Source organism: Octopus bimaculoides, chromosome 7, assembly GCF_046866305.1.
Source record: "Octopus bimaculoides isolate indiv1 chromosome 7, ASM4686630v1, whole genome shotgun sequence".
Taxonomy (NCBI): Eukaryota; Metazoa; Mollusca; class Cephalopoda; order Octopoda; family Octopodidae; genus Octopus; species Octopus bimaculoides.
Genome location: NC_142934.1, coordinates 12,227,135 through 12,254,642, shown reverse-complemented (window position 1 = coordinate 12,254,642; position 27,508 = coordinate 12,227,135). Strand labels below are relative to the sequence as shown.

At 37.3% G+C, this 27,508-nt stretch overlaps 1 protein-coding gene across 1 annotated transcript; it reads right to left on the bottom strand.

Annotated features, from left to right (window-relative positions):
* Positions 1-861: 861 nt before the first annotated feature.
* Positions 862-19,657, bottom strand: LOC106869753 (protein FAM221A). Its single transcript, XM_014915619.3, has 8 exons — positions 19,427-19,657; positions 15,554-15,632; positions 12,331-12,425; positions 8,516-8,706; positions 6,415-6,627; positions 5,128-5,223; positions 3,161-3,255; positions 862-1,502 (listed from the first exon to the last, which is right to left on the bottom strand). The coding sequence occupies exons 1-8, from the start codon at positions 19,528-19,530 to the stop codon at positions 1,407-1,409; spliced, it is 969 nt and encodes a 322-aa protein (XP_014771105.1). The 5' UTR covers positions 19,531-19,657; the 3' UTR covers positions 862-1,406.
* Between the last annotated feature and the right edge of the window lie 7,851 nt (positions 19,658-27,508).

Here is a 27,508-nt window from a genome sequence, read left to right as displayed (position 1 = left end):
AAAAGTCTCAAACATGAACCAGTAAGATCTGCTTAACATATCTTGAATATTTTACATAATAAAAATATTTACTTATACGTTATTGAATTGTCTTTTTGTTAGAGTCTGTTTCATTGCAATTTCCTGTTTATGTAAAACAAATTTTTTAAGAATTTATATTTTGTTTCTTGAGTTTCATTCCGGGACCAAATGTGCTCAGCCACACAGTGGTGCTGGAGTATGTTTTATTCATATATGATGGCTGTGTGACTAATTTGTTTGCTTCCAAACCACAGGGTTTCAAATTCAGTCGCATTGCATGACACTTTGGGTACATGCCTTCTAATAGCTCTGGGCTAACCAAAAGCCTTGTGAGTGGATACAGTACATAAAAACTGCCCATCATATATATATATATATATATATATATGAAGAATAATAATAAATGGAGCAAAATGCGAATGATCAATAAGTTCCTTATTGATCATACGCGTTTTGCTCCATTATTTATTATTATTCTTCATATCTACTCAAAATAACAGTAGCATTCTTCCCTTTCATTGGACTGTCACATTAAGTTGACAACATACTATCACTTTAGCAAATAGTATGTTCGCTGATGTGCAGAAACCTTTGTCAAGCTGAAATAAATTTATTAGACATGCACCAAGTAACATTGAATGGAATAAAGCTATGTGCACTTATCTTTAACATGCTCTTGTGCATTCAAACATAAACAATACACTGCACAAGTTCTCTCCATACTCCAACAAAATATTTATTCCTTGACTGATTCAAAGTTATGTTTTCATAATTTTATCTACAATGATGATTTATTTATCAGAGAAATTTATGACATGATAAGAAAAACGCAACAGAATCTGAACTTTGATTGTATTATATTTATTGAAATGATAAAAATAATTTGAATACATTTGATTATTTTGGCACCAGTTGATTGCAAGCATGAAGTATTGGCTGTGATTTGAACTCATTATGAAATTGGAAGCTTCCAAAATGACTTTCTTCTGTACCAAATCAAAATGTTCAGTCTTATGTTAGATTTTGTCAATTTTTACTAAAAGTCACAGACCAGATTATGCAATTAAGCAAAGTTGATGAATTTACATATGCAATTAATTGACAAATTTTATAAAGATTTGAGACTCAGAAGTTGTGTGTGTGGAAAAGTGATGCAATTAACCAAATTATGAAATTATCCAATAGGTAATTAAGCAGAACCAACTGTATTTGGTTTGAAAAATTTCCATCAACAAAATGAGCTTAAGTTTTTAAAAATTTTAAATCTTGGCATAAAACTGTTTTCTCTTGGTGTGGCTACATAGGACCATGGGAGTTGTTCAGATTGTATTTACAAAGAATGTAGAATTCATAGGAATATATGCAGCATTTTACAATCGAAGATTTTATTTATTTGAAGTAGTTCTTTTATACTTTTTTGAAGTATCTTGTGAAGTACTTGGCAGTGCAAGATTTGGCAGAGCAGTATTCTTCTCTTTAAGCTGAAATTTATGAAAATTGACAATTTCAACATGACAATAATCTACTTTGCAGAAAAAAAAATCTTTGAAAAAAGCCATAAAAATTTTTAATATATCTTCTTAAAAAATATTTTTGAGTTTTTATTTTTATTACAATTAATATTTGAAGCGTGTTTTGATATTTTAACTTTTTTTTTACTTGTTTCTATCATAGAACAATGGCCATGCTGGGGCACTGCCTTGAAGGGTTTCCAGCTACCAAATTCTCCCACAAAGCATTGGTTGATACAGGGCTACCATAGAAGACAATTGCCCTAGGTGCCATGCAGTGGGACTGAACCTAAAACCACATGGTAACAAATCAAGCTGCTTAACCACATAGTCATGCCAGTATCTGATGATAAGATTATTCTGTAAATCTTGTCTTATGCCTCCATTTAGCCCTTAATCAGCCCTGATTGAGCAGATCTCAGTTCAAAGATATCTCAGCTGTGGCTATCCAATTCTTTTCAAAGAATAATTTACTCAGACCACATTACACACTATTTCTTTAGTTTTAAGGCAGTAGCCTGTGGTTTTAGGGAGATTTAACTACTATTTCAGCAAGTTGAGTGACCATATAAAAGCTTTCTCATTTGTCCAATTCTGTCTTATTTTAGTATGGAACCTTGACCCATAGGTTACAGGTTTTCTTATATTTTACGTTATACAATGTGCTGGCTCCTTTAAGCATGTCTCAATATATTAACATCAAATAACCAATATAAAAGTCTTATATATATTTATATATTAGCTTTAGATAACACTTTTACATTAGTTATTTCATGTTAGTATATTGAGACATGCTTAAAAGGGCCAGCACTATTGTTTGCTCTTTTCTGGACTATTGTAAAGGTCTTTATATTTTTGGTGGTAAAACCTATTCATTCCAAAAATGAATTTCCGAGGAAGAGCCTAATTTGTGATTTCAAAAGGATTATATTTCATTTTGTTTTGAATTAATTAGGTTTGGAAACAACTTGTAGAGTTCTTATTGGATATATGTACCAAGTAATGTCTACACTTCTATTTTTCCTTTCTTTATTGTGTCAATATGGAATATATAGATTTTCATATATATTCTTTGCTATGGATTGAACTGATGGACTTGGATGTTAAACATACCTTTGAAGGATTTAGGCCCTTACTTCTATATATTAGAACGATTGTGCTGACGAACCACAGACGTTTTTACGTAAGTAAAAGAGTCGATGGCGAAACCGGTACACAATTAATTCTTTATTTTCTATATTTTTCATTTTGTCCTGCCCACCTATGCTCTGGTGTTTGCTGAATTTTTTTTCTGGAGAACATGATTTTTCTTTGTGGTTGGGGTGTTGATGACCTCTTTCTAGCATATTGGATGTCCACCTAGTGGTCATCCCTTCTTATACGTATATATATGCATTGGAAGAAAAGTTTGTACCATTTTCTGATTGGTGGCATTTTAACACATGACAGAAACATACGATATATACATATTTTCTGGTCTGGTTGATACAGTGAGGCAACGATGTTATACACATATATTACATTATGCATATATCTTATCATACATATCTATTGATACAGTTTCTTGGAAACTGGAAATAAATGGAGAGAGTGGGCAGGATTAATAATATTGTTAATGTTTCTCTTACTCGTTCCTGATACCGACGTTCAAAATATTCCATATCTTTTTCTCCTGGTCGCCGAAGAGAAGATTCAAGCATTTCTACTTCTTTCGCTGAAAGACCTAATTTAATAATAATAATAATGATTTCATTTATTTTCCACAAGGGCAATACTACTACTACTACTACTACTACTACTACTACTACTTCTACTACTACTAATAATAATAATAATAACAACAATAACGATGGTGGTGGTGGTGGTGGTGGTGGTGGTGGTGGTGAGAAGCAGCAGCCATGATGATAGGATGGCTATTTATTGGTTCCCCAAAATGTATAAGCCTTTTCTATGACTTCAAACTATGAAATATCACTGTGTGATTCAAAGATTTGAGATGTTTTTTTTAGAGAATTGTCTATGTTTGCTAAAAGTTAGAGATGTTTATAGATTCTTATATCTTAACTATGATATGATTTTCCATAGATAGATTCCTTTATTGTAAATATGATGTGATATTTTATCGATGGATTACTATAGTTTTGTTAAAAATTTGAGATGTTGTTCATAGATCCCTATATCCTAGCTGTGCTATGTCCAACTTGGTGATACTCCTCAAAAATCTAGATTTCTATACATAAATCTGTCCCCACACTGGAATTACAGTGAGCTTATATCTGTTTCCTCTTCACCCCCCCCCCCCTCTCTCTCTTTCACCTCGTTTCCCACTCAGTCTTCAGTGCTGCTATAAGCAACCACAATGATAGAATGGCTATTTAATGATTCCCCAAAAATGTGTGAGCCTTTTTCTAATTACTTCATACTATGAAATATCACTGTGTGTGATTCAAAGATTTGAGATGTTTTTTAGAGAATCGTCTATATGCTTGCTAAAACTTTGAGATATTTTTAGATTTTTATGTCTTAACTATGTGAATGTTCCATAGATAGATTCCTTTATCGTAAATACAATGTGATGTTCTGTAGATAGATTACTATAGTTTTGTTAAAACTTTGAGATGTTGTTCATAGATTTCTATATTTTAGCTATGCTATGTCCAACTTGTCAATGCACATCTCAAAAAATCACCTAACACCCGTCCCCAATCCACTGCCAGGCCTGTCAACAACCAGTCCAATCAAACAGCCTGTATTAGTAGACACAACAAGTCCACTCTCCTATTTACCACTGCAGCAACATTAGTAGCTAAACCAACAGCCATAAATCTTCCATAATTTGTTGTCTAAAGAAATCAGGGAAGACAGTATTAGGACCTCTAGGCCTTATAGTGAAGATATAATTATAGTAATAATAGTGAAACTATAGTAGTAAACAAGAAAGTAATAAGGTAGGGATTATTGTAATGATAGTGGAATTATAATTGTGAACAGGTAGATAATAACCCACAATGATTAACAAGTGGTGTTGTGAAACCATTGAGTCATCGGCGACTAAACCGGCAACCCCACTAAACTTGATTGGTGAGGAGGGTGGATCTTTGACACCCTGCAGTATTAAAAGTAAAACCCAGCAAAGGGTAGACAGAACTCGTGAGCCTTGATTGGCAGTCTGTCTGGGAGAAGGAACACTCTGATTTAAAGCTGGGGTAGATATGACTCCTCAGTCACTGTGGTGACAACCTGTCAGTGTCCAAACCAGCCATAGAAAATCTGAGTGATGGTTGGCGATAAGGGAAGTATCTAGCTATAGAAAATCTGGGTGAGGGTGGGCGATAAGGGACGTATCCAACCATAGAAAATCTATCTCAACAAATTCGTCTGATCTATGCAAGCATAGCAAAGTGGATGTTAAATGATGGTGATGAATAGTATAAGACCAGAAACTTGTGGGGAGGGTACACTGGATTACATCAACCTTCTTAGTGGAATTGTAATAATGGCTGATTCACACACCACGTATATGATCAATTTGCACTTTGCAACAGTTTTGCATTTTTACAGGAATTTAAGAGTAATGTTTAGAAAGAGGGCTTACCAGAACCAAGAGTTTTTAAAGAACTAAGCTGAGATCGGAGGAAAGGGTCATCAGATGTTATAATGGGTTGAGACAAAAATTCTTCGCCTGGAGCTCCTGTAACAAAGAAATACAAAGTTATTTTCGAGTCTTGAAGAATTTCAGTTCTTTGTGTTTTTATTTAAGTTATCACCTGTAAAAGTGCATGGCATAGTGGTAAGGCTGTTGCGCTCATGATCGTAAAATTGTTGTTTCAATTCATCGACCGGGCAATGAGTTGTGTTCCTGAGCAAGACACTTCATTACATTTTGCTTTTGTCCACTCAGTGGTAAAAATGAGTAATTTTTGCAAATGAATGGTTTCCTGTCCAGCGGGAATATTGTTGTTGTTGTTGGCACTCCGTCGCTTACGACGTCGAGGGTTCCAGTTGATCCGATCGACAGAACAGCCTGCTCGTGAAATTAACATGCACGTGGCTGAGCACTCCACAGACACGTGTACCCTTAATGTAGTTCTCGGGGGATATTCAGCGTGACACAGTGTGACAAGGCTGGCCCCTTTCAAATAAAGGCACAACAAAAACAGGAAGTAAGAGTGAGAGAAAGTTGTGGTGAAAGAGTACAGCAGGGTTCGCCACCATCCCCTGCCGGAGCCTCGTGGAGCTTCAGGTGTTTTCGCTCAATAAACACTCATAACGCCCGGTTTGGGAATCGAAACCGCGAGTCCGCTGCCCTAACCACTGGGCCATTGCGCTTCCACCCAGTAGGAATATATATACCAGAGAAACTAGGAAACCAGCCTCATGAGCCTATATAACACTGAAAGGAGCATTGTCCTTTTTTATCATTATTATATCAGCTTACACAAATTCATAATTGTTATGATACATGTTGAGGATGCATCAATAAAATGCTAGAGAAATAGCTTAAAGAATGGCTGAATTCTATAAGAAATACAGTTCAAATGAATATGTTTTCTTCCCATAAATCATAGCACTGATCGCAACTGCAGCTTTAATATTCCATCCAGTTTTAGAAACACTGCCCACCTCATTAGCATGCTACTCAGTTTTCAGAATTTATTTCATATGCACCTCACTCTAGTTATTATCCCTGGATTCAGTCCACTTTCGTTTTCTGAAATGTATTTTTTGATAACAAAATGTTTTCATAGCTTCCATCTTCATGCTGTTTCCTAAATCCAGCTCACCTTTCCCTCCGTATGCACCTTATATGTAATTGGTTCAAAATTTTGACACTCAAACAAAGTAGGTATACCAAAGTGCAATAGAATTCTTTAGAGCTTACCAACTCCACTGTCATCCAATCTCATGTAACCATCAAGCAAAGAAGAGAAACCTGTGATTCCACCCATAGCAGCATAAGAAGTCGGTTGCCCAGTCGGGTGGCCTCTTTCTTCTCTCTCCTTCTGAGTTTCAATCACTGTTTGATGCATATTTATTGGATAGCCGCAACCACAAGTTGTAGAGTTTTGGAAACCAAAACACTTGCAACAAGTTTCTAGTTTGTAGAAGAGAATAAAGAAATAGAGAATAGGTAAATCATGTTGTGCCGTTAACAAGATCGTTTTTAAATGGACAGGGTGCCATTGATGTAACTATGAACAGTATGAAAATAAAACTTCATTTTTTTATAAAATGTGAAAAAATGTGAAAAATGCAAACTAGAATTCTAAATACAAAGTGAGGCGAGAGTACGGATGTGTGGTTAACAAGTTTGCCTAATAACCATATGGTCTCAGGTTCGGTCCAACTGTACAGCATTCTGAACATGTGTTATGAATGCCTTGGGCCAACCAATGCTTTTTGCAAGAAAGTGGTAAATGGAAACTGTATGGAAACCAGTCATTTCTCCTTATTCTTTCACGTTCCTTTCTTTCCCCTACTTTCTATCTACCCTTCCTGTTGCCAAGCCTCACTTACATACAAGCAAGGTAATATTTACCCTCGACTAGACATGTTTTCCACAGATGATTGAAAATGACCAGCTTTGCTTGTATAATAATGATGATGCTCATTCACAACCATCATCTGTATACCTATACAAAGGTACACACATCCAGACAAATATACATACATACATGATGGGCTTCTTTCAGTTTTCCTTTACCAAATCCACTCACAAGGCTTTGGACTACCCAGGGCTATTGCAGAAATTATCTGCCCAAGTCACTTTGCAATGAGACAGCCTTGTTGGGAAACAAGCTTCTTCACTATACAGCTACATATGAACCTATTTTATATATATATATATATATATATATATATATATATGTATGTATGTATAATTTCAATTGAATTAGGTACTTAAGTTGAAGCACCAAGTCTGTCTGGTATTATCTGCACAGCTCGAAGTAAGGTGGGTAAAATCAAAATAAGCAACAGGATATCAAGTAGTGATGCAGTATGACCGTTTCAAGAGACTCCATTTAATTAAACAACGCAATCATTACATCAATTTAGATGCAGTGCTATCTTCAGCTTCACAAAATATAGAATTTTTTAACAAGTTGGACACAATAATATAATTTTTCTTAAATATTTTAACAGAGTAAGAAGATGGAAGAAATCTATGTTGTCGCTATTGAAGCAGAGTGGCTAAGAATAGACTACAATAACTTAGAATCACATGGAGCATAGTAGGGTCACATGGTTGTAAGGGTTGTAATTCATGTCTAATTTATTTATCTCTTTATCATCTGTTAATATCTCTTTATAGTCTGAAGACCTGTTGGGGCAAGCGAAAGCGAAATCGTGATGGTACCACCGTTCGAGCGTGATTGTTACCAGCGTCACCTTCCTGGCACTTGTGCTGCAGCTTTGCGTTCCTGGCACTTGTGCCGGTGGCATGTGAAAAGTCATTCGAGCGAGATCATTGCCAGTGCCGCTGGACTGGCTCCTGTGCAGGTGGCACGTAAAATACACCATTTTGAACGTGGTCGTTGTCAGTACCGCCTGACTGGCCTTCATGCCGGTGGCACATAAAAGCACCCACTACACTCTTGGAGTGGTTGGCGTTAGAAAGGGCATCCAGCTGTAGAAACTCTGCCAAATCAGATTGGAGCCTGGTGTAGAAGAAAAGTATTACAAATTCAACCCCTTTCATTCTTGATATCATTTCTATTCTGTGTAAGTTGGCCCTTTTTGTATATAAACATTATATACATTTTTTGTATCTCATGTATCTAATATACTTTATATACTGATCTGTCTAACTTGCTTACCCTACATTTACTTATGCACACACACACACATATATATATATTTACACATACATGTATACATATACACATACACATAACAACATTCTGTACTGTAGATGATGATGGTAATGATTAGTGCACACATGTACATGTAGAACTTTATTTTTGTTTTTGTTTTGTCTTTACCTTTCCTGCACTTGAACGGATGGAGTGCTGAATGTTCTTCAACTGGATGTTTACAATGGCACCTGAGAAAATTGCTCCCAGTAGAATAGACGTAGTGGAATGACTGACATAAGCAACCATTAACACGGCATGGAAGCAAGATAGGTCTTGTAGTTGGAATGGTCTCAAAATCCGTTTTGTGTTGCTTATATCTGGAAGTAAAATTTTTTAAAATGGTGAGATCTTTGGCATCCGGTAAACATAAAGAGAAACTTTATATGAAAGGGAATAATGAATTAAATCAATACAGCTGTATTACATATACTTATATTACTGACCCTTCCCAATTGCAAGGAAGAGGCAAAAGCTAAGTTGAGGTTTGGTGGGTTTGAACTCTAGAGGTCAAAAGACAGCGCTAAATACTGTGAGATCCTTTAACCAAATACATAGCTCTTGACCATATTTGCTAACTTGTAGAGCTAGCAAATATCAGATATCCCCTATCTACAAAGGAGTGTTGAAAAGTTCCTGGATTTGAGTAAAAGAAAATACAAGAAGATCAGTTAACTATGATGCTATTTAACATATTCCCCTCTCAGATTCATACATTCATTGCAATGGTCCTTCAGTTTTTTTAAGCCCTGTAAAAGAACTTAGAAGTTTGAATCTCCAACCAGACCTTTCATAATACCTTTAAAGCCAGGAACTTTTCAGTACTCCCTTGTGTGTGTGTGTATATATATATATATATATATATATATATATATTGATAGGAAGGACAACAAAAGAAAGAAAGAGACCTCGATATTATGTAAACAGAGAAATTTATCTGTAAAAAATATGTGACACTTATTCGGTAGCCATGATGAAACTCCGAGTTTTGGATGCCGGGGTGGGAGCCCACGCCAACATCTCTTTAGTTATCTGGCCATTGAAAATTCCTGTGAAAAATGACCCACATATATATATATATATATGTAAAACACATGCATACATGAATAATACATAAATGAGTGGGGTGCTGAAAAGTTCCTGGCTCTGGGTCAAAGAAAATGCAGGACGATCAGTTAATTATGATCTTGTTCAACATATTCCCCTCTCAGATTCACACACTTATTGCAAAGGTATTTCAGTTTTTCTAAGCCCTGTAAAAGAACTCAGAAGGTTCAGCCTCCGACCAGGCTTTTTACAATACCATTAAAGCCAGAAACTTTCCAGTACTCCACTATATTAAACTGTTTTCTTCTAAGACTGTTAAAATAAGTACCAGACATAAAAAAAAACGAACCCTGGGGCTGGTTTGTTTGACTAAACTCTTCATGGTGGTATCCTACTATGGCTGCAGTCCAAGGACTCAAACAAGTGAATGGTAAAAGATAACAGTATTTCAAATTTGAGGAGGTAGAGTTTAATATTTTTTTCTTTTCGTTGGGTCTGGAGGAAGGGGCAGTGCCCACATCCCTTGTAGGCCCTCTAGACTGATTACATTGATTCATTCAATGTTCCTCTTGAACCTTTTGTAGGTCAACAGCTGTAGGGAAGACAAGCATTTAAGGAATTTTAGAGGGCTGAGGTTCAAAATCATTCCAAGTGTTTGTCAAGCCCATTGGACAGCCATATACATCCCTAGGGATTGATATTAACTATTTTGCCAACCCCTATTCTGGTCAAGGATGAGATGATCAAGATGTTGTGTGTGTCTGTTCACAATTTCACCTAAAGTAATTAGTGAGAGCATTGTATATATTACCAAGTCATGCTGACTTCATTGGTGACAGTTGGCTGTACTGTTTGCCAAAAATGAATGGTAGATTTAATGACCTTTTTTACCCATACTTATAAATAAAATAAATGCGCCCTTTTAAAGCCTAGCCAGGCTCATGGGCTCGGTTTCCCGGTTTCAATGACGTATGTGTTCCCCAGCTGGATGGGATGCCAGTCCATCGCAGCGTTACTCATTTTTGCCAGCTGAGTGGACTGGAGCAACGTGAAGTGAACCATCCTTATAGCCTGTAAAAAAAATTATGACCGACACAGGCCAATGCAGTTAATGTCTAGTTTGAAGTGCTGCAAGTTAAAAGATAACAAATGACTGGAAAAAAATAAAATGAAAAAAGAAAGAAAATAAATAAAAGAAGTTACGCTTATTGTTTTGCAAGATTCTTGATGTGAAATTGTGTGTTGAAGCAAATGTTGATATACTTGAAGGTGGCCATATTTTGCCAATGAGACACACATACAAGATGCTTGGTCTTTTCTCCAATTTTATTATCTCTGCTTTAGCGAAGGCAGAGGTATTGTTTTCAGTCGTGTTTGTTTGTTTGTCCGTGGAGAAGATATCTCAAGAACTGCTGGATGGATTTGGATGAAACTTTCAGGGATGTTTGGCCTTGTGACTGGCACAAACTGATTACATTTTGGCATTGATCCGGTACTGGACAAGGATTCTGGAATTTTGAATTATTTTTCCTGTTTTTTAACTTAATTTTTGAGAGTGGTCAGCTTCACTTTTAGTATTCTCATTTGTGAGAGCAGTTAAGTTTATTTCAGATATTCTCATTTTAAAAATCATCACTGGCTAGTCGTTGAGAGGATGTTGGTATTGCCTAGGCAGAGGTTTGCGCTCTCTGAGTGCTCTTGTTATTATTTTAGTTTCTTTGTCAAAGCTCTTTCTTCACACATCCTGTGACCTCTTCGGGAACTTTCTATCCCACGTGTCTCCTCTTGTTCCGCTTATTCCATTTTGACAAATACACTAAAATAATAATAATAAGGTTGAAGTGAAGACCAAATATATATTGCATGTGTTTAATTGGCAAAACATGACCATCCCCAAGTATAACAATATGAATAAAAGAAAGTTCCAGAAGAAATCCATTGTTGAGAAGAAGAATTTGGTGAAGTACCCATTGTAGGTTGTAGATGTTGTTGAGCCGTTGGTCAGCCTTGTCCAACAGACTTTTAAACAAAGGTGTTCCCATTATGGTCATCCTGTTTTCTTCCACTTATAACATATCCAGCACTTATTACCAACTGTGTTCCCTTCTATTTTTTAAGGTAGTGGAAATAGATTTGGGCAACAACAGGTTACTCTTTCCAGAAGTGTATATAGGTGGTCAGAGTGTCAATCCCACAATCATGAGGTAATGAGTTCAGTTCCAGGACTGGGCTGTGTGCTGTGTTCTTGAGCAAGACACTTTGTCTTAGGTGCTCCAGTTCACTCAGCTGTAGAAATGAGTTGTGACATCACTAGTGCCAAGCTGTATCAACCATAACCTTACCCTTGGATAACATTGGTGGCATGAAGAAGGGCAGCTGGTAGGCACTGGGGGCTGTTGGTCTTCCATAAAAACAACCTTACCCAGACTTGTTCCTTAGAGGGTAACTTTCTAGGTTCACCACCTGACTGGCCTTCGTGCCGGTGGCACGTAAAAGCACCCACTACACTCTCAGAGTGGTTGGTGTTCGGAAGGGCATCCAGCTGTAGAAACTCTGCCAGATCAGATTGGAGCCTGGCGTAGCCATCTGGTTTCACCAGTCCTCAGTCAAATCGTCCAACCCATGCTAGCATGGAAAGCGGACGTTAAACGATGATGATGATGATGATGATGATGATGAATCCCATGGTGTTTCATGACCAAAGTGCATCATTACCCTTTACTCATTACCCTATGTAGAGAAACAGAAGGGTTTAGATCTACCAAGAGTGAATAGTGATATGTGCAGTTAGCATGGTGAACCAGTGAGGTCAAAAGCTAAGTTCAGTGGGAAGAAGAACATGGTTCACATGTAAGCAGAAACAAAATCATCAAAGAAGATATTGAACAAATAAATACCTATGTTGGCAAAAACACATCGTCTCAGGCCCAACCAGTTTACAATCCATGTTATTTGGATTCACCCAACAGGTGAATAGTCGATTTTTCAAACGCTGTAATTGAAAAGAAAAAAAAGATAAAAACTGAATTACTGAATCACAGGGAGAGAAAGATCAGAGATCATCTATTATCCAGATAAGGAAGCCAATCATGCAACTAGACCAGGGGTTTTCAAACTGTGGTCCGCAAGGACAAGACAGGGGGTCTGTGGACAGCAAATACTTTTTATGGGCAATTTGATTTTATACATGTTCTTTAATCGAAATCTTTTAATTGACAATAAACCTATTTGTTAAATACTGTTAAATAAATGAATGTAAAAATATATGTTATTTTAAGCAAATATTTAGGTATAAATTTCATAAGCGTTTATAAGGGAGTCCCTAAGGTAAAGCCTGAAATATAAAGGGGTCCGCAAGTCAAAAAGTTTGAAAACCCCTGAACTAGACGACTAATCCATATGGTCATTTGCATGATTTAATAAATTTTTTTGTCAGCTTTCTAAATTATCAATTTACAGAAAGATAATGCACCCAATTTATATATATGTATGTTTCATAATATGTAGACAAGAAAGTGATATTTTGAACACAGTATAGCCATGAAAACAGCAGAAAAATTGGGTATTTTACCCTTATAAGATGGGGAAAGTTTGTTTACAATATATGTTGTTGCATTCCCCCAAAAACTATGATATTTAGAATTTAATTTGAAGAGATTGTTGTCAGCAGGCAGTTTAGCTTAATGGTAAAATACTTGTTCAGTATCTGAAGGGTGTGGGGTTTGAGTTCCATGGTTGTCTGCTGGAAACTTTTTCCATCTTCTGAGGGTAAAATACCCAATCTTTCTGCTGTTTTCATGGCTATACTGTGTTTGAAATATTACTTTCTTGTCAGTATATTACAAGACAAATTCAACGATGTGTGTGTGTGTGTGTGTGTACATATATATATACATATATATATCATCATCATCATCGTTATCGTTTAATGTCCGCTTTCCATGCTAGCATGGGTTGGACGATTTGACTGAAGACTGGTGAACCAGATGGCTACACCATGCTCCAATCTGATTTGGCAGAGTTTCTACAGCTGAATGCCTTTCCTAACGCCAACCACTCAGAGACTGCAGTGGGTACTTTTATGTGCCACCGGCATGAAGACTAGTCAGGCGGTACTGGGAACGGCCACGCTCAAAATGGTGTTTTTTACGTGCCACCTGCACAAGAGCCAGTCCAGCGATATATATATATATATATACATACATGGAAACATGTTACATACATGTGTGCAGTGTTGATGGGCCAATTGCAATATGCATGCATGTGTATGTATGTTTACATTTGTTTTAATTCAATTACCAATCCATTTATCATCTATTAGCATGCATGAACCATTTAGCATTCAGATTTCTCTGTCAGTTGTAATGCTTATTTATTTACAATGTTTTAAATTACTCATGCATTATCTCATAGCTTTGAGATTTCAATGACATGATTCTTTAATTGTAGAATGACATTGAAGAATAGGTGTGAGAGGCTGGAATTGCCGTTCATGTTTCTGTGACTTTTCTTTTTTCTAGGTAGAGGTATTGGCCCTTCGTAAATCCATTTTTACCTCTTAGAAAAGATAATCTGTATTAGTCTGGCCTCTACTCTTTGACCTGTCCAGCTTGGGTGGACCTACCAGGAGCTTGTACTCCACTGGAATAGGTCACAGGTCATTGAAACACACAAGTGATAACATCACTGTACCTCTATACCTCTGAAGTTTAATTCCTGCCAAATCTAATAAAATTTAAACATATCAAGGACTGGCTGTGATTTAATTGAGTCTCCTTCTCCAATGCCGGCCTTGTGTCTAAATTAGAAATCATTATTCCACAATCATAGGCGTCTCATTATTCCAAAGTAAAAACGATCAATTCTTTTGGTTAAGAGGATAAGATATAATTGGTTGAAAATCTTAATAATCGACCTAGGTAAGATGAGTAAGATGGAGCGATAAAGCGTCCCTAAATATCTTATTAAACGGCGTTTTGATGATCGAAAAGCTAAGTTGACTGATTAAGGAGCAAACGAGATAATAAAAAGCCCATACTTTTAATTAAACCTCTGCATATATATAGTTTTAACAGCTTTCTACTTCAAGGGAAACAACTCTGTTAAAAGGGGGGAATAACTCAGAATAAAATGTTAAAATTTAAGTGAAGTTTAGATAAGTGGTCCCCAAACTTTTTCGAGATGCCCCGCCCCTTTGGCACTCGAACCACATTTCTAGCACCCCTCGCCGCCGCCGCCGCCGCCACCACCACCACCACCATGCGAGCATGGAAAAATGGACATTAAATCTTTTCTTTCCATGTTTCTGATGAAATACCCAGCTTTTGTTTCATCTAATTTTGAAAATAATAAAGAGTTTAGTAAAATAACTTAGGCATCATTTATCTGGCATTTGGAACTTAAATTGAAATGGAAGGTTTTAGTTTAGATCTCTTTGAAATAGGAAGTTTGTAGCCCTAGAACCAAGGATAGTTTTGAGCAGGTTGATATCAAAAAGGTTAAAATGACGATGATGAATCAAATATCATCATCATCATCATCATCATCATTTAACGACCGCTTCCCATGCTGGCATGGGTTGGACGGTTTGACAGGAGCTGGCTAGACAGAAGACTGCACCAGGCTTCAGTGTCTGTTTTGACAGGGTTTTTATGGCTGGATGCCCTTCCAGACACCAGAACACATTAGAAAATTTTCCAGAGTTACCTTCAGTATGAAGAATACATAGTTAGGTGCATATTGGGGGTCAAAAGGATTTATAGTAAATTGTAATTGACTCCCTCACCTGCAATCAGATTTGAAACCACATACTCTTGGATACTCAAAACCCAATATGAATTAAATATAAATTCTTTTCTACTCTATGCACAAGGCCCATAATTTTTGGGGAGGGGGCCAGTCAATTAGATGAAACCCAGTATGCAACCAGTATTTAATTTATTGACCCCGAGAAGATGAAAGGCAAAGTCGACCTCAGCGGAATTTGAACCCAGAACGTAAAGACAGACGAAATAGCGCTAAGCACTTTGCCCAGCATGCTAACGATTCTGGCAGCTTGCTGCCATGAATTAAATATAAGTTAATGAAAATAAAGAAATAAATAAAACTGTTATTACATACCAGAGGCAGCACATTCTGTTTATACTTTTCATATTCCTCCGGGGTCAATAGCTTACCATAGTCATCCTCACCTACAACACTGGAGAAATAATTGAAATGAATGTAATAACTGTGTAATAACTAACATTCGAAAAGAATCACTCATAACAACCAATATCTGAAACTGAAGAGCTGAAGGAATCTACGCGTGGGTAATTCTGAGATCACTTCAGTGTGGTGATAATTAAAAACCCCTTCGGTCATGAATGACCATGGGATTACACCAAGAATGTTCCCCTCTGAGGCACAAGTCTGGGCAAGGCTAATTATGGAACATTAGTAGTCACCCATGTAGTAGTCACCAGTCTCCCCTCTCCACACTACTGGTCTTACATAAGGTGGCGAGCTGGCAGAAACGTTAGCACGCCAGGCGAAATGCTTAGCTGTATCTTGTCTTTACATTCTGAGTTCAAATTCCAGCATGAGAATGGCTGACAGCCATTGTCTTTAATATCTAGGATAAGATAATTTGTCAGTAGTCGTACGCCTTTAAGAGTTGTCAACCACCATATATCTATGTATGTATGTATGTATGTATGTATGTAGGTAGGTAGGTAGGTAGGTAGGTAGGAATGTATGTGTATGTATGTATGTATGTATCATCATCGTTTAACGTCCGCTTTCCATGCTAGCATGGGTTGGACGATTTGACTGAGGACTGGTGAAACCAGATGGCTACCCCATGCTCCAATCTGATTTGGCAGAGTTTCTACAGCTGGATGCCCTTCCTAACGCCAACCACTCAGAGAGTGTAGTGGGTGCTTATTACATGCCACAGACATGGGAGCCAGTCATGTATGTATCTATGTATGCAGGTATGTATGTGTGTTTTGTTTTATGGATGTATTCTCATGCATATAGATGTATGTCTAGACATGCTCATATATGCTTAAATGATAAACATCTGTAAAGTTTTACAAATTTTTACAGTTTTAGTGATAGACACAAAGACACACACACATATATATATACATACATACATACATATATATATATATATATATATATATATATATATATATATATGCGATGGGCTTCTTTCAGTTTCCATCTTCCAGATCTCCACTCACAAGGCTTTGGTCGGCCTAAGGTAAGGCTTTAGTAGAAGACACTTACCCAACTGAAACCGGAACCATGTGGTTGGAAAGCAAGCTTCTAATCACACAGCTACACCAGCGCCTATGTATGTATGTATGTTCTTATTCTTTACAAATGACTCTGTTTTGGGAGGAGGGTAAGGAAAATGGGAAATTCTTTCCTTTTTGAATCGAATTTGATTTGAAGATACCTGTAATTAGCTGTATTTTACAGATTAAGTAAAGAACCTCTATTTTTACTAAATTATTGAGCTATTGAATGCGTCCATCTGTCTGTGTATTTAAGGAGACTACAAAAGCTATAACAGAGAAAAGCCAAAAGGTGATTTTTTGGTAATAAGCATGGCAACTGTCAAGATTTTGCCATCTGATTTTCAGCATGTTCTTGACATCATCATCATCATCGTTTAACGTCCGCCTTCCATGCTAGCATGGGTTGGACGATTTGACTGAGGACTGGTGAAACCGGATGGCAACACCAGGCTCCAATCTAATTTGGCAGAGTTTCTACAGCTGGATGCCCTTCCTAACGCCAACCACTCAGAGTGTGTAGTGGGTGCTTTTACGTGTCACCCGCATGAACACGGCCAGGCTCGAAATGGTGTCTTTTATGTGCCACCCGCACAAGAGCCAGTCCAGGGGCACTGGCAACGATCTCGCTCGAAAACCCTACAAGGCCAGTCAGGCGGTATATATATATATATATATATATACATATATATATATATATATATATATATATGTCTGTATGTATTGTCGTCGTCGTTTTTACAGAAAATTTGTTTATTACATACGAATGTGTGTGTGTGTGTGTGTATGTGTGGTGGAGACGAAAGAGAAAGAGTGTGTGTGGGGGGGGGGCGAGAGAAAGAGTGTGTGTGTGTGTGTGTGTGGTGGGGACGAGAGAGAAAGTGTGTGCGTGTGTGTGCGTAGTGGGGACGAGAGCGAGTGTGTGTGTGTGTGTGTGTCTGCGTGGTGGTGACGAGAGTGTGTGTGCCTGCGTGTGAGAGAGAGAGAGAGAGAGAGACAGACAGAGTGTGTGCGCGCGCGCGCGTTGTGTTTGTGTGTTCGGTAATCACCAGTACAGGAAAGACATTGCCGAAAAGAAAAGTATATTCAAATAAATAAATAGATAACTAAATAAATGAATTTCCGTAAACTGTCGAGAATGTCCGGAAATCAGCTGGCAATATTTTGACAGATGCTATGCATATCAGAAAAAAAATAAATGCTGAGAAAAGTGAAAGGAAGAGAAAATAGAGAGGGGAAAATAGAGAGAGAGAGAGAAAGAGTGTGTGTGTGTGTGTGTGAGAGAGAGAGAGAGAGACTATTCTATTCTAAGTGACGTCTAGGACTGCTTTCTTTAAGATCCTCATAGTTGGAAGTATCACGTACAGTATAACTGCTTACTTGACTACGTTGATGTGTGTGCATGTAAAGGTTGTGGTGGGAGCACTTCTCGGTTCGGTATGGTTTCAAACTACAAATATCGCTATGAAATTCGCGCTTAAACCTAAAACTAAACATCTCATAAGTAAGCTCTGTTTTGATTCTACGCCAAATATCAAACTCAATATGTTGTTTCTCTTCTCTTCATTTCTTTCTTTCTCTCTCGCTCCTCCTGGCCGCCTTCCACGCCATGTCGCCCTTAACAAGATCATAAAGCATGGTCTAGACGCTGCAGGCTTCCTATCCCACCTCGAGCCAGCAGAGACTAGACCACGGAGACGGTAGAAGGCCGGACGGTATGGCAATTTTCCTGTTCCGTGGAGGGAAGTCCCCCCGTCTGAGATACCACAGGCTGTGACACCTACTCCAGCGGCAACTTGATGTTGTCAGTCACCAGCCTAGGCTCTGCTACTCGTGAGGTTGAAAAAAAAAACAAAAAAAACTGTTAAGGTTCTGGTCGCTATCCAATAGGTTTATGGTCAAGCCTGTGGCAGTTGAAACCTCCGTCGTTCTTGGACCCCAGATCCTTGTCCATTGCTATCAGGGTGGAGGTTGCCGTCTGCAAGCGCGAGCCCCTTGAGTCAGAGTGGCTGTTTCAGCACCCCCCCCCCCCCCACTACGCCTCATTATCCTCTGCCTTGTCCATTTTATCTGCTGGTGCCATAGGAAATGTTTCAGTACTACTTAAAAACTAACCCTAAGATTAAACCTCACCCTAACCCTAAAACTAACCCTAACTCTACGAGACCTCTGTAGTCAAGTAGTGCCAACGTTTCAATATTGTGAGAAGCGCGATTCTCCGTTGACCATTTACAGCAGAAAGTAAATCAATTTCTGATATATTCGTCAAGGTACTACTAATACTAATATTGCTGCTAGCCATTAAGACAGGTTATTTTTCACACATAAAAACGTCGTACATCTTCACTATTACAACCTGTCTCACCAGATGGGATATAATAGTAAAAATTTAGTCGGAGGAGTTAAAATGTAAAGAGATTGATTTTTTTTTTTTTTTTTTTAGAAGAAAGATTTCTTTCAGAAAAAGGAAACAATTATCCAGTTCTTTCCTGGCTTTTCCCCCGCCACTTCTCCGTAAGATATTGATAGCTATTCCGTAAATACGATGATCAGAGTTAAGTGTAACAGCAGAGAAAATTACCGATAAGAAATAAACAAAAGACTTGAAAGAAAGTAAAACGACACCGCTAAAAGAAATGTTTTAGGTCAAACTTAGCTAAACTGCTAAGAAAGCACAGATAGACTCAAATTGAAATAAATAAATTACCGGCGATATTCCAAGTAAGCACTTATAAGAGACTGTGCTGAATGGTCTTCGGTGATAATACTTTCTTCTGCCATGACAAGATATCGCGTAGGAAATTCTGTCATAGCAACTTCGTTGCTAAAACAAAAACTAAGGGAGATAAGTCAAATGATGCAAGCTTTCATTGATACCTCCAGTGCTATTTACGTTAGGTTTAGTATTATTATTATTATTATTATTATATGATGAATATATAATCGATATTATTGGTTGTATATTACTGAATTACAGACAGCAATTTTATATTCGAGTGTATTATTGATAGTAAATAATATGTTGACAGGGACTTCAAATAATATTTTGCGTGGGTTTCCAGATCAAAGGTACAAGTTTTCGATTGAATTTTTAAAAATCAATGGATATACATCGATTAGATTTGCATAGTGTGACACAGTTATTGTTATGCGGTTCAAGCCTTGTTTACAGAAACTATTTGAAAAGCGTTGTTGCTACACAAAAATAAAAGTTTGCTTGTTTAGAAGTATGTTTTAAAAACCGTCATCTAGAAGCGTCGCTTCAATGTCTTTTTTCAAAAGAAAATAATGCTTGATTTTTTTTTATCGACTTCTTTATTTGAAAGCCACATTTGCGATGTATCTTGATCTCTGTTAACGTAGAAATGTGGTTAAAATTAAGATTTATTTAGAAGAAAGGAAATATGATACGGTACTTATTTCTTGCTGGTAACGTAAATTAAATCAAATTGCTATAACTTTGATGTGAAACCGAGTTACTTCTCAAAATGAATTTACTCCTTTTCTTTTCAAATGTAAGTTCTTTTTTATTGCAACAGCCAACATAAGATTGAGCAAGTGGTCAACGTCCGATGAATAGTGTTCGTGAATTTATTCCGATTCCTGGTGTTTCATTTATCCTCAACAGATTCATTCCTTGTACATCTATTAGCGATGAAATGAAAAAAAAATATATATATGTCAATGGTTTATTATCAGTCTTTTACCGAAAAGGTCGTTTAGAAGTTGAAATTGTAAAAGGTTGTGGCTTTCCGCTATAAATCTCTCAATAATCTTCCTGCAACAAAGAATCGGATCGGGAGAAAATTTTGCACATCAAAGAAGTTATAAAACGTGGTAATTATGCTTTTCTGTTGAAGATTTTGCAAATATCAACAAGTTCAATTTTAGAGCATGTTTATGCCGCTATAAAGTTTAAATAAGTTCTTAGATGTTTGCTCGTTAGTCTCATTTTTGAAAGGCTTATATATATTCATGGTAATTAAAAGCTTAAAAAGAGCTTAGCAAAACTGATGACCAGTAAATGAGCAGAAATTTTATAATTAGTTGCAGTTAAATGCGCGTGTGTTGCTATGAAACGAAAGTAATGGAACTCTTGTTGATGTTTATTCGTAATAGAATTCATAATTATATACTCAACGTAAATATTGCTTGTGTCTGGTGGTCAGTTTTAACGGAAAAATCAGGAGAGAATGTTATCTGTAGAAATTTCAGTTATTGTTTAACTTCAAGGCAATAAGTGTATGTGCGTATTTGATTATACAAAAAAAAAAAAATAGAAGACAAAACATGCCTATATATATATATATATATATATATATATATATATATATATACCGTATTTACTCATGTATAAACCGCACTGGAAAAATTGGGGTGCAACTTATACATGAGGCAAAGTTAAAACAATATACAAAGCTACAAACACACGCAGCGGTCAGCTGAAAAGTTCATAGGCTGACAAAGATACTCTCGTAGAATGTGACCAAATGAGGTTTATTTTTCAATGTAGACCCCCCCCCCCCCACCCCATCATCGCTTGTGGTCCATACACTTCTTCCATCGGTGTTGCAGTGCTTGGTTCCCAGCCTAGGGTTTTTCATGTTGGGGAACCACCGATTGTCAGATGGGACCAAATCAAGTGATTACAGAGGGTGATGAACCAGTTCAAAGCCACAGTCACGCACAGTAGCCATTGAAACTAAAGACTTACTCTATTACTTGTTTCAATCATTTGACTGTGGCCATGCTGAAGCACCGCCTTTAGTCGAGAAAATCGACCCCAGGACTTATTCTTTGTAAGCCTAGTACTTATTCTATCGGTCTCTTTGGCCGAACTGCTAATTTACGGGGACGTAAACACATCAGCATCGGTTGTCAAGCGATGCTGGGTGGGGGACAAACCGAGTCACACAAACATATACACACATATATATATACATATATACGACGGGCTTCTTTCAGTTTCCGTCTACCAAATCCACTCACAAGGCTTTGGTCGGCCCGAGGCTATAGTAGAAGACACTTGCCCAAGGTGCCACGCAGTGGGACTGAACCCGGAACCATGTGGTTGGTAAGCAAGCTACTTACCACACAGCCAGTGTGCTGGATCATTGTTTTGGAGCATCGTCCTAAATCCAACTGTCCACTTTTGCTTTGTTGATAAACCTAGAGCGTCATCCTCTAGCATGAATGTCCTTGGGGGGGGGGGGGGTAAACCTTTTTTCTGCAGGTACTTGATAACACCAAGATGTCAAATTTTGTCTGTTTTTAAGAGAATTGGCTATAAGTTACTTTTGAAGTCTTCTTTAAACTGTCAGATACCAGTTTACCTGGAATGAACAATGCAGCTATTAATGAGAGGAGATGAAATTAATGCATGCAAGATTTACCAACTCTAGCTTCATTCTTTCCTAGTCAGCCTCTGAACTATTCAGCCTATCCTAATATATACATATATATTATGTGTGTGTGTGAGTAGTTATGTGCTTGTGTGTGTTCGTGCGTATATGTGTGTTATTTCTTTACTACCCACAAGGGGCTACACACAGAGGGGACAAACAGGGACAGACAAACGGATTAAGTCGATTATATCGACCCTAGTGCGTAACTGGTACTTATTTAATCAACCCCGAAAGGATGAAAGGCAAAGTCGACCTCGGCGGAATTTGAACTCAGAACGTAGCAGCAGACGAAATACCGCTAAGCATTTCGCCCGGCGTGCTAACGATTCTGCCAGCTCGCCGCCGTGTGTGTATATGTTTGTGCTGCATGTGTGTTTATTTTTGTGTGTGCGTACGTGCGTGTATGTGTGTATATGTGTGCGTATGTGTCCACCGATATAAAATGTTATTATGCAGCCCAGAACCTCCCGCGAGACGAATCTAAATATTCATATTCATCCACAAAAATAAATAAATTTGCTTTGCATAATTAAATCGAAATAAGTTGAACAAACTTTTGTTCATAACGGATTCTGAAACACGTCAGACAGATCAAAGCTATAGAAACAATACCGTAACAAACCCACCCCCATGCAGATTACAATATTCACGAAAGAGACACAAACTACACGCAGAGAATGCTATATGAAACTACATCTATCGTGCAGAATGGATAAGGAACTCGTTAAAGACTCATAAAACTTGACCAGCAACATGTAATCACACTTAACGCAGACTAAAAGTTGGACCGTTTCTTTTCTTTCTTTTATTCTTTTCAACGTTTCAGTAACACGGCTGCGGTCATGCTGGAGCTAGGAATTAAAATGAAAAGAAAACACAGAATAAAAAAAAAAAAAAATGATGATAAACTTTCTCATCAAACGTAGGCGCAAGGCAAGGAAGGCTGCGGGGTTAAAGGCCTCGCTTTGCAAACAAGTGGTTTGGAGTTCATTCCCACTGCGCGGCACCTTGAGTCCTAATAAATGCTGTATGAGTGGATTTGGTAGATAGAAAATGTGTGGAAGCCTGTCGTGTGTGTGTATGCACGCATATATGTATGTATGTATGTATGTATGTATGTATGTATGTATGTGTGTGTGTGTGTATATATATATATATATATATATATATATATAGATATATATAGGCGCAGGAGTGGCTGTGTGGTAAGTAGCTTGCTTACCAACCACATGGTTCTGGGTTCAGTCCCACTGCGTGGCACCTTGGGCAAGTGTCTTCTACTATAGCCTCGGGTCGACCAAAGCCTTGTGAGTGGATTTGGTAGACGGAAACTGAAAGAAGCCCGTCATATATGTATATATATATATATATATATATATATATATATATGTATGTGTTTGTGTGTCTGTGTTTGTCCCCCCCCCCCCCCCAACATCGCTTGACAACCGATGCTGGTGTGTTTACGTCCCCGTAACTTAGCGGTTCGACAAAACAGACCGATAGAATAAGTACTAGGTATCCAAAGAATAAGTCCTGGGATCGATTTGCTCGACTAAAAGGCGGTGCTCCAGCATGGCCGCAGTCAAATGACTGAAACAAGTAAAAAAAAAAAAAAGAGTATATATATATATGTATATGTGTATATTTACTTCATTTTTGAGAGCGGTTGGATTAATTTTTAGTATTCTCAGTTCTGAGAGCAGTCGAGTTTATTTCAGATATTCTCATTTTAAAAATCATCTCCGGTTAATCGTTGAGAGGACGTTGGTATTGCCTTGGCGGAGGTTTGTGCTCTCCGAGTTCTCTTGTTTATTTATTTATTTTCGTCTGCCAATGCAGCCGAGTAAGAACGTTTGTGCGCGCATGTACGTGCGATATTTTGTTTTAAAGGTAATTGATGTTTGAGAAAGCATGGAAGTTAGTGACACGAGTGGAGGAAAAATAATATTGACCGAAGTCCAATTTATAACAAGCGATCGTTTATTCTTGAACAAAGAGGAAGCAAACGGTCTATGTTATTATAAATGTTTCTCCACCTTCCAGTTAATGATTTTATTTATTGTCGATGTAAGCAGTTTGTATTCATTGTTGGTTTATTTTTGCTAGAAGTACTGTTTGCTATCGACATTTTGTAGACACTTCATCATACTCATTGTCATCACTAACAACATAATCAATATCGCATGTAGCAAACCAATGAGGTAGCCTCTTGCAGTCGTTTCGTCGGCAAGAAATAGCAGACTATTCTCACTGAAACTGAACCAAATTTTAGCACAAGGCCAGCAGTTTAAGGGAAGGTAAGTCGATTACATCGACCTTAGGACTTAGCTGGTATTTGCTTTATCGACCCCAAAAGAATGAAGGGCAAAGTCGACCTTGACGGAATTTGAACTCAGAACGTAAAAACGGACGAAATGTCGCTAAGCATTTTGGCCGGTGTGCTGACGATTCTCCCAGCTCGCCGCCTTACCGCCCTACCAATAATCCTTTCTACTATAGGCACAAGGCCTGAAATTTGGGTGACGGGGATCGTCGATTACATTGATCCCAGTACTCAACTGGTACTTATTTTGTCGACCCCCGAAGGCAAAGTCGATCTCGGTGGAATTTGATCTCAGAAAGTAAAGACGGACGAAATGCTACTAAGCATTTTGAACGGCATGTTAACGATTCTGTTAGCTAGCCGTCTTACTGCTCTACTAATAATGATAATATAACATAGAGCTAAGGCGACGAACTGGCAGAAACGTTAGCACGCCTGGCGAAATGCTTAGCGGTATTTCGTCTGCTGTTACGTTCTGAGATCAAATTCCGCCGAGGTCGACTTTGCCTTTCATCCTTTCGGGGTCGATAAATTAAGTACCAGTTACACACTGGGGTCGATGTAATCGACTTAATCCCTTTGTCTGTCCTTGTTTGTCCCCTCTATGTTTAGCCCCTTGTGGGCAATAAAGAAATAAGAAACGTTAGCACGCTGGGCGAAATGTTTAGCGGTATTTCGTCTGTCTTTACGTTCTGAGTTCAAATTCCGCCGAGGTCGACTTTGCTTTTCATCCTTTCGGGGTCGATGAATTAAGTACCAGTTACGTACTGGGGTCGATCTAATATCCCCCAAAATTTCGGGTTTCGTGCCCAGAGTAGAAAAGAATATAACATAGAGTGTTATGGAGGAATACGAGTTAGTGGGGTTATCTACAATAATAATTAACCAGTTTTGTATACATTTCCACCGATGCACGCAATTAGGTACATAAATTTGAAAATTCAGAATCATGATAAAATTTTCATGTCTTTTCGTTTTCATATTCCTCTGTAAGTGTAACAATTCTGAAAAACAAATCTATGTATGTGCGTATGTGTACAACATTTTGTATGTGTGTGTATACATAAGTATGTATATAGCTATGTATGTGTATGTATGTATATAGCATTATATATATATATATATATATATATATATATATATATATATATATATATATATATATATACACGCACACACAAACACACACAATACTAGTTATTGAATTACAAAAATTTATTAAAAAGCAGATTCCGATTTTATTACTTTCAATTTTCAATTTCTTAAATTTTCCATTCACATATATTTGTAATTATTGCACGCTTCCCTGTATCCATCCATCCATCCATCCATTCATCCATCCGTATGTACGTACGTATGTATGTATGTATGTATGTATGTATATATATACACACACATATATATTATATATATATATACATGTATGTATGTATGTATGTATGTATGTATGTATATATATATATATATATATATATATATATATATATATATATATACATATATATATATATATATATAGTATAATTATAATATATGAGTCAATTTCTATTTAAATGTCGTACATACACAAATAGCGAAACACAAAATCACTTACATGTTCTTTTCTTTTGTTATTTTATTTGTTTTAGTCATTTGACTGCGGCCATGCTGGAGCAACGCCTCTAGTGAGCAAATCGACCCCAGGACTTAATTTTTTTTGAGCCTAGTACTTATTATATCGGTCTCTTTTTGCCGAACCGCTAATTGACGTGGACGTAAACACACCAACATCAATGGTCAAGCGATGGGGGTGGGGGTAGGAGCAAACACTGAGACTTACATACATATATGTATATGCATATATACAACAGGCTTCTGTCAGTTTCTGTCTACCAAATCCACTCATTATCCTAGTGTCGTAACAATTTTTCAAGCCGATCACATTGAGAAAAGTGTTCGCCTCCATTTTGGAAACAGTCTCACTTCGTTCACGGGGTTTCTCGTAAATTCGCGTAAATAAAACAACGGATCAATGAATCAAAAGACGTTACTGTTGAGTGGAATCTTTTGGATGTTTGTCTCCCTTGAATTTGTCTTTTAGGCAATTATTTTTGTGATCAATTTGTTTGCATTATTTTGCCTTATTTTGTTTTTGCTCTGGGAATGGTGTTCTTATACTTGTGTGCTGAGGTAGTTCGTCATTGGGACATATTTCTTTTTTGTTTGAAATTTGTGTGCCCTGTGTGTTCACGTTCCGGAAAAGGGATATTCTGGTAGGGTTACCCTCGCGTATGTGGGCTCTTCTTTGAAATATATGAGTGCAAAATATTGTTTGTGTATGCAGGGAAAGAAGGTCACATCTCTAATGTTTAGGATGTTACTTGATGATTGTATAAGGTTTAATTTTTCAGTAATACAGAATGTGTTACACGACTATATGAATAGGAATTATAAGTGAAATCTATCAGAGGGGCTTCTATATAGTTTCATTTACTATAAGGTAGACGAAGAAGGCTATAGGGAATACCCTTTCCATGAGCTGCTGTAAGCGAAATTGAACACATGACCTTGTGGCTGCGAGTCGCATTGAACACATGACCTTGTGGCTGCGATGCGAACTTCTTAAATATTCGGCCATGTTGTATAAGTGCAGTTATATTAATATTATATTACATGCATACTAACTCTTCGACAGATATGCTCTCAATTGCATACTATATACACACATACAGATGCGAACAATATTCTACAAATAAATGTATATTAAATGGGAAAAGTAAGCAACTGGAGATGTTGGCAAATAAAGATGGCTTGGTTGAAATTTATTGCTAAGCGAAAATATTATTTTATAAGAAACAAATCTTGAATGAATTTCATTGATGGCTATCCTTTGAAAAGTGTAATGGAACTTGAATCGAACATATTAGTTATTAGAACAGCGCAATTGTCGAGTGATTGCTGAAAGTGAAGAAATTGCCTATTTAAAGAAAGAAACCGAATTATATTGATAAACTCGAAAAAGTCATGTAATAGTAATGACTTCAAATTTTGGCAGAGGTCCAGCAAGATCAGGATAGGAGGT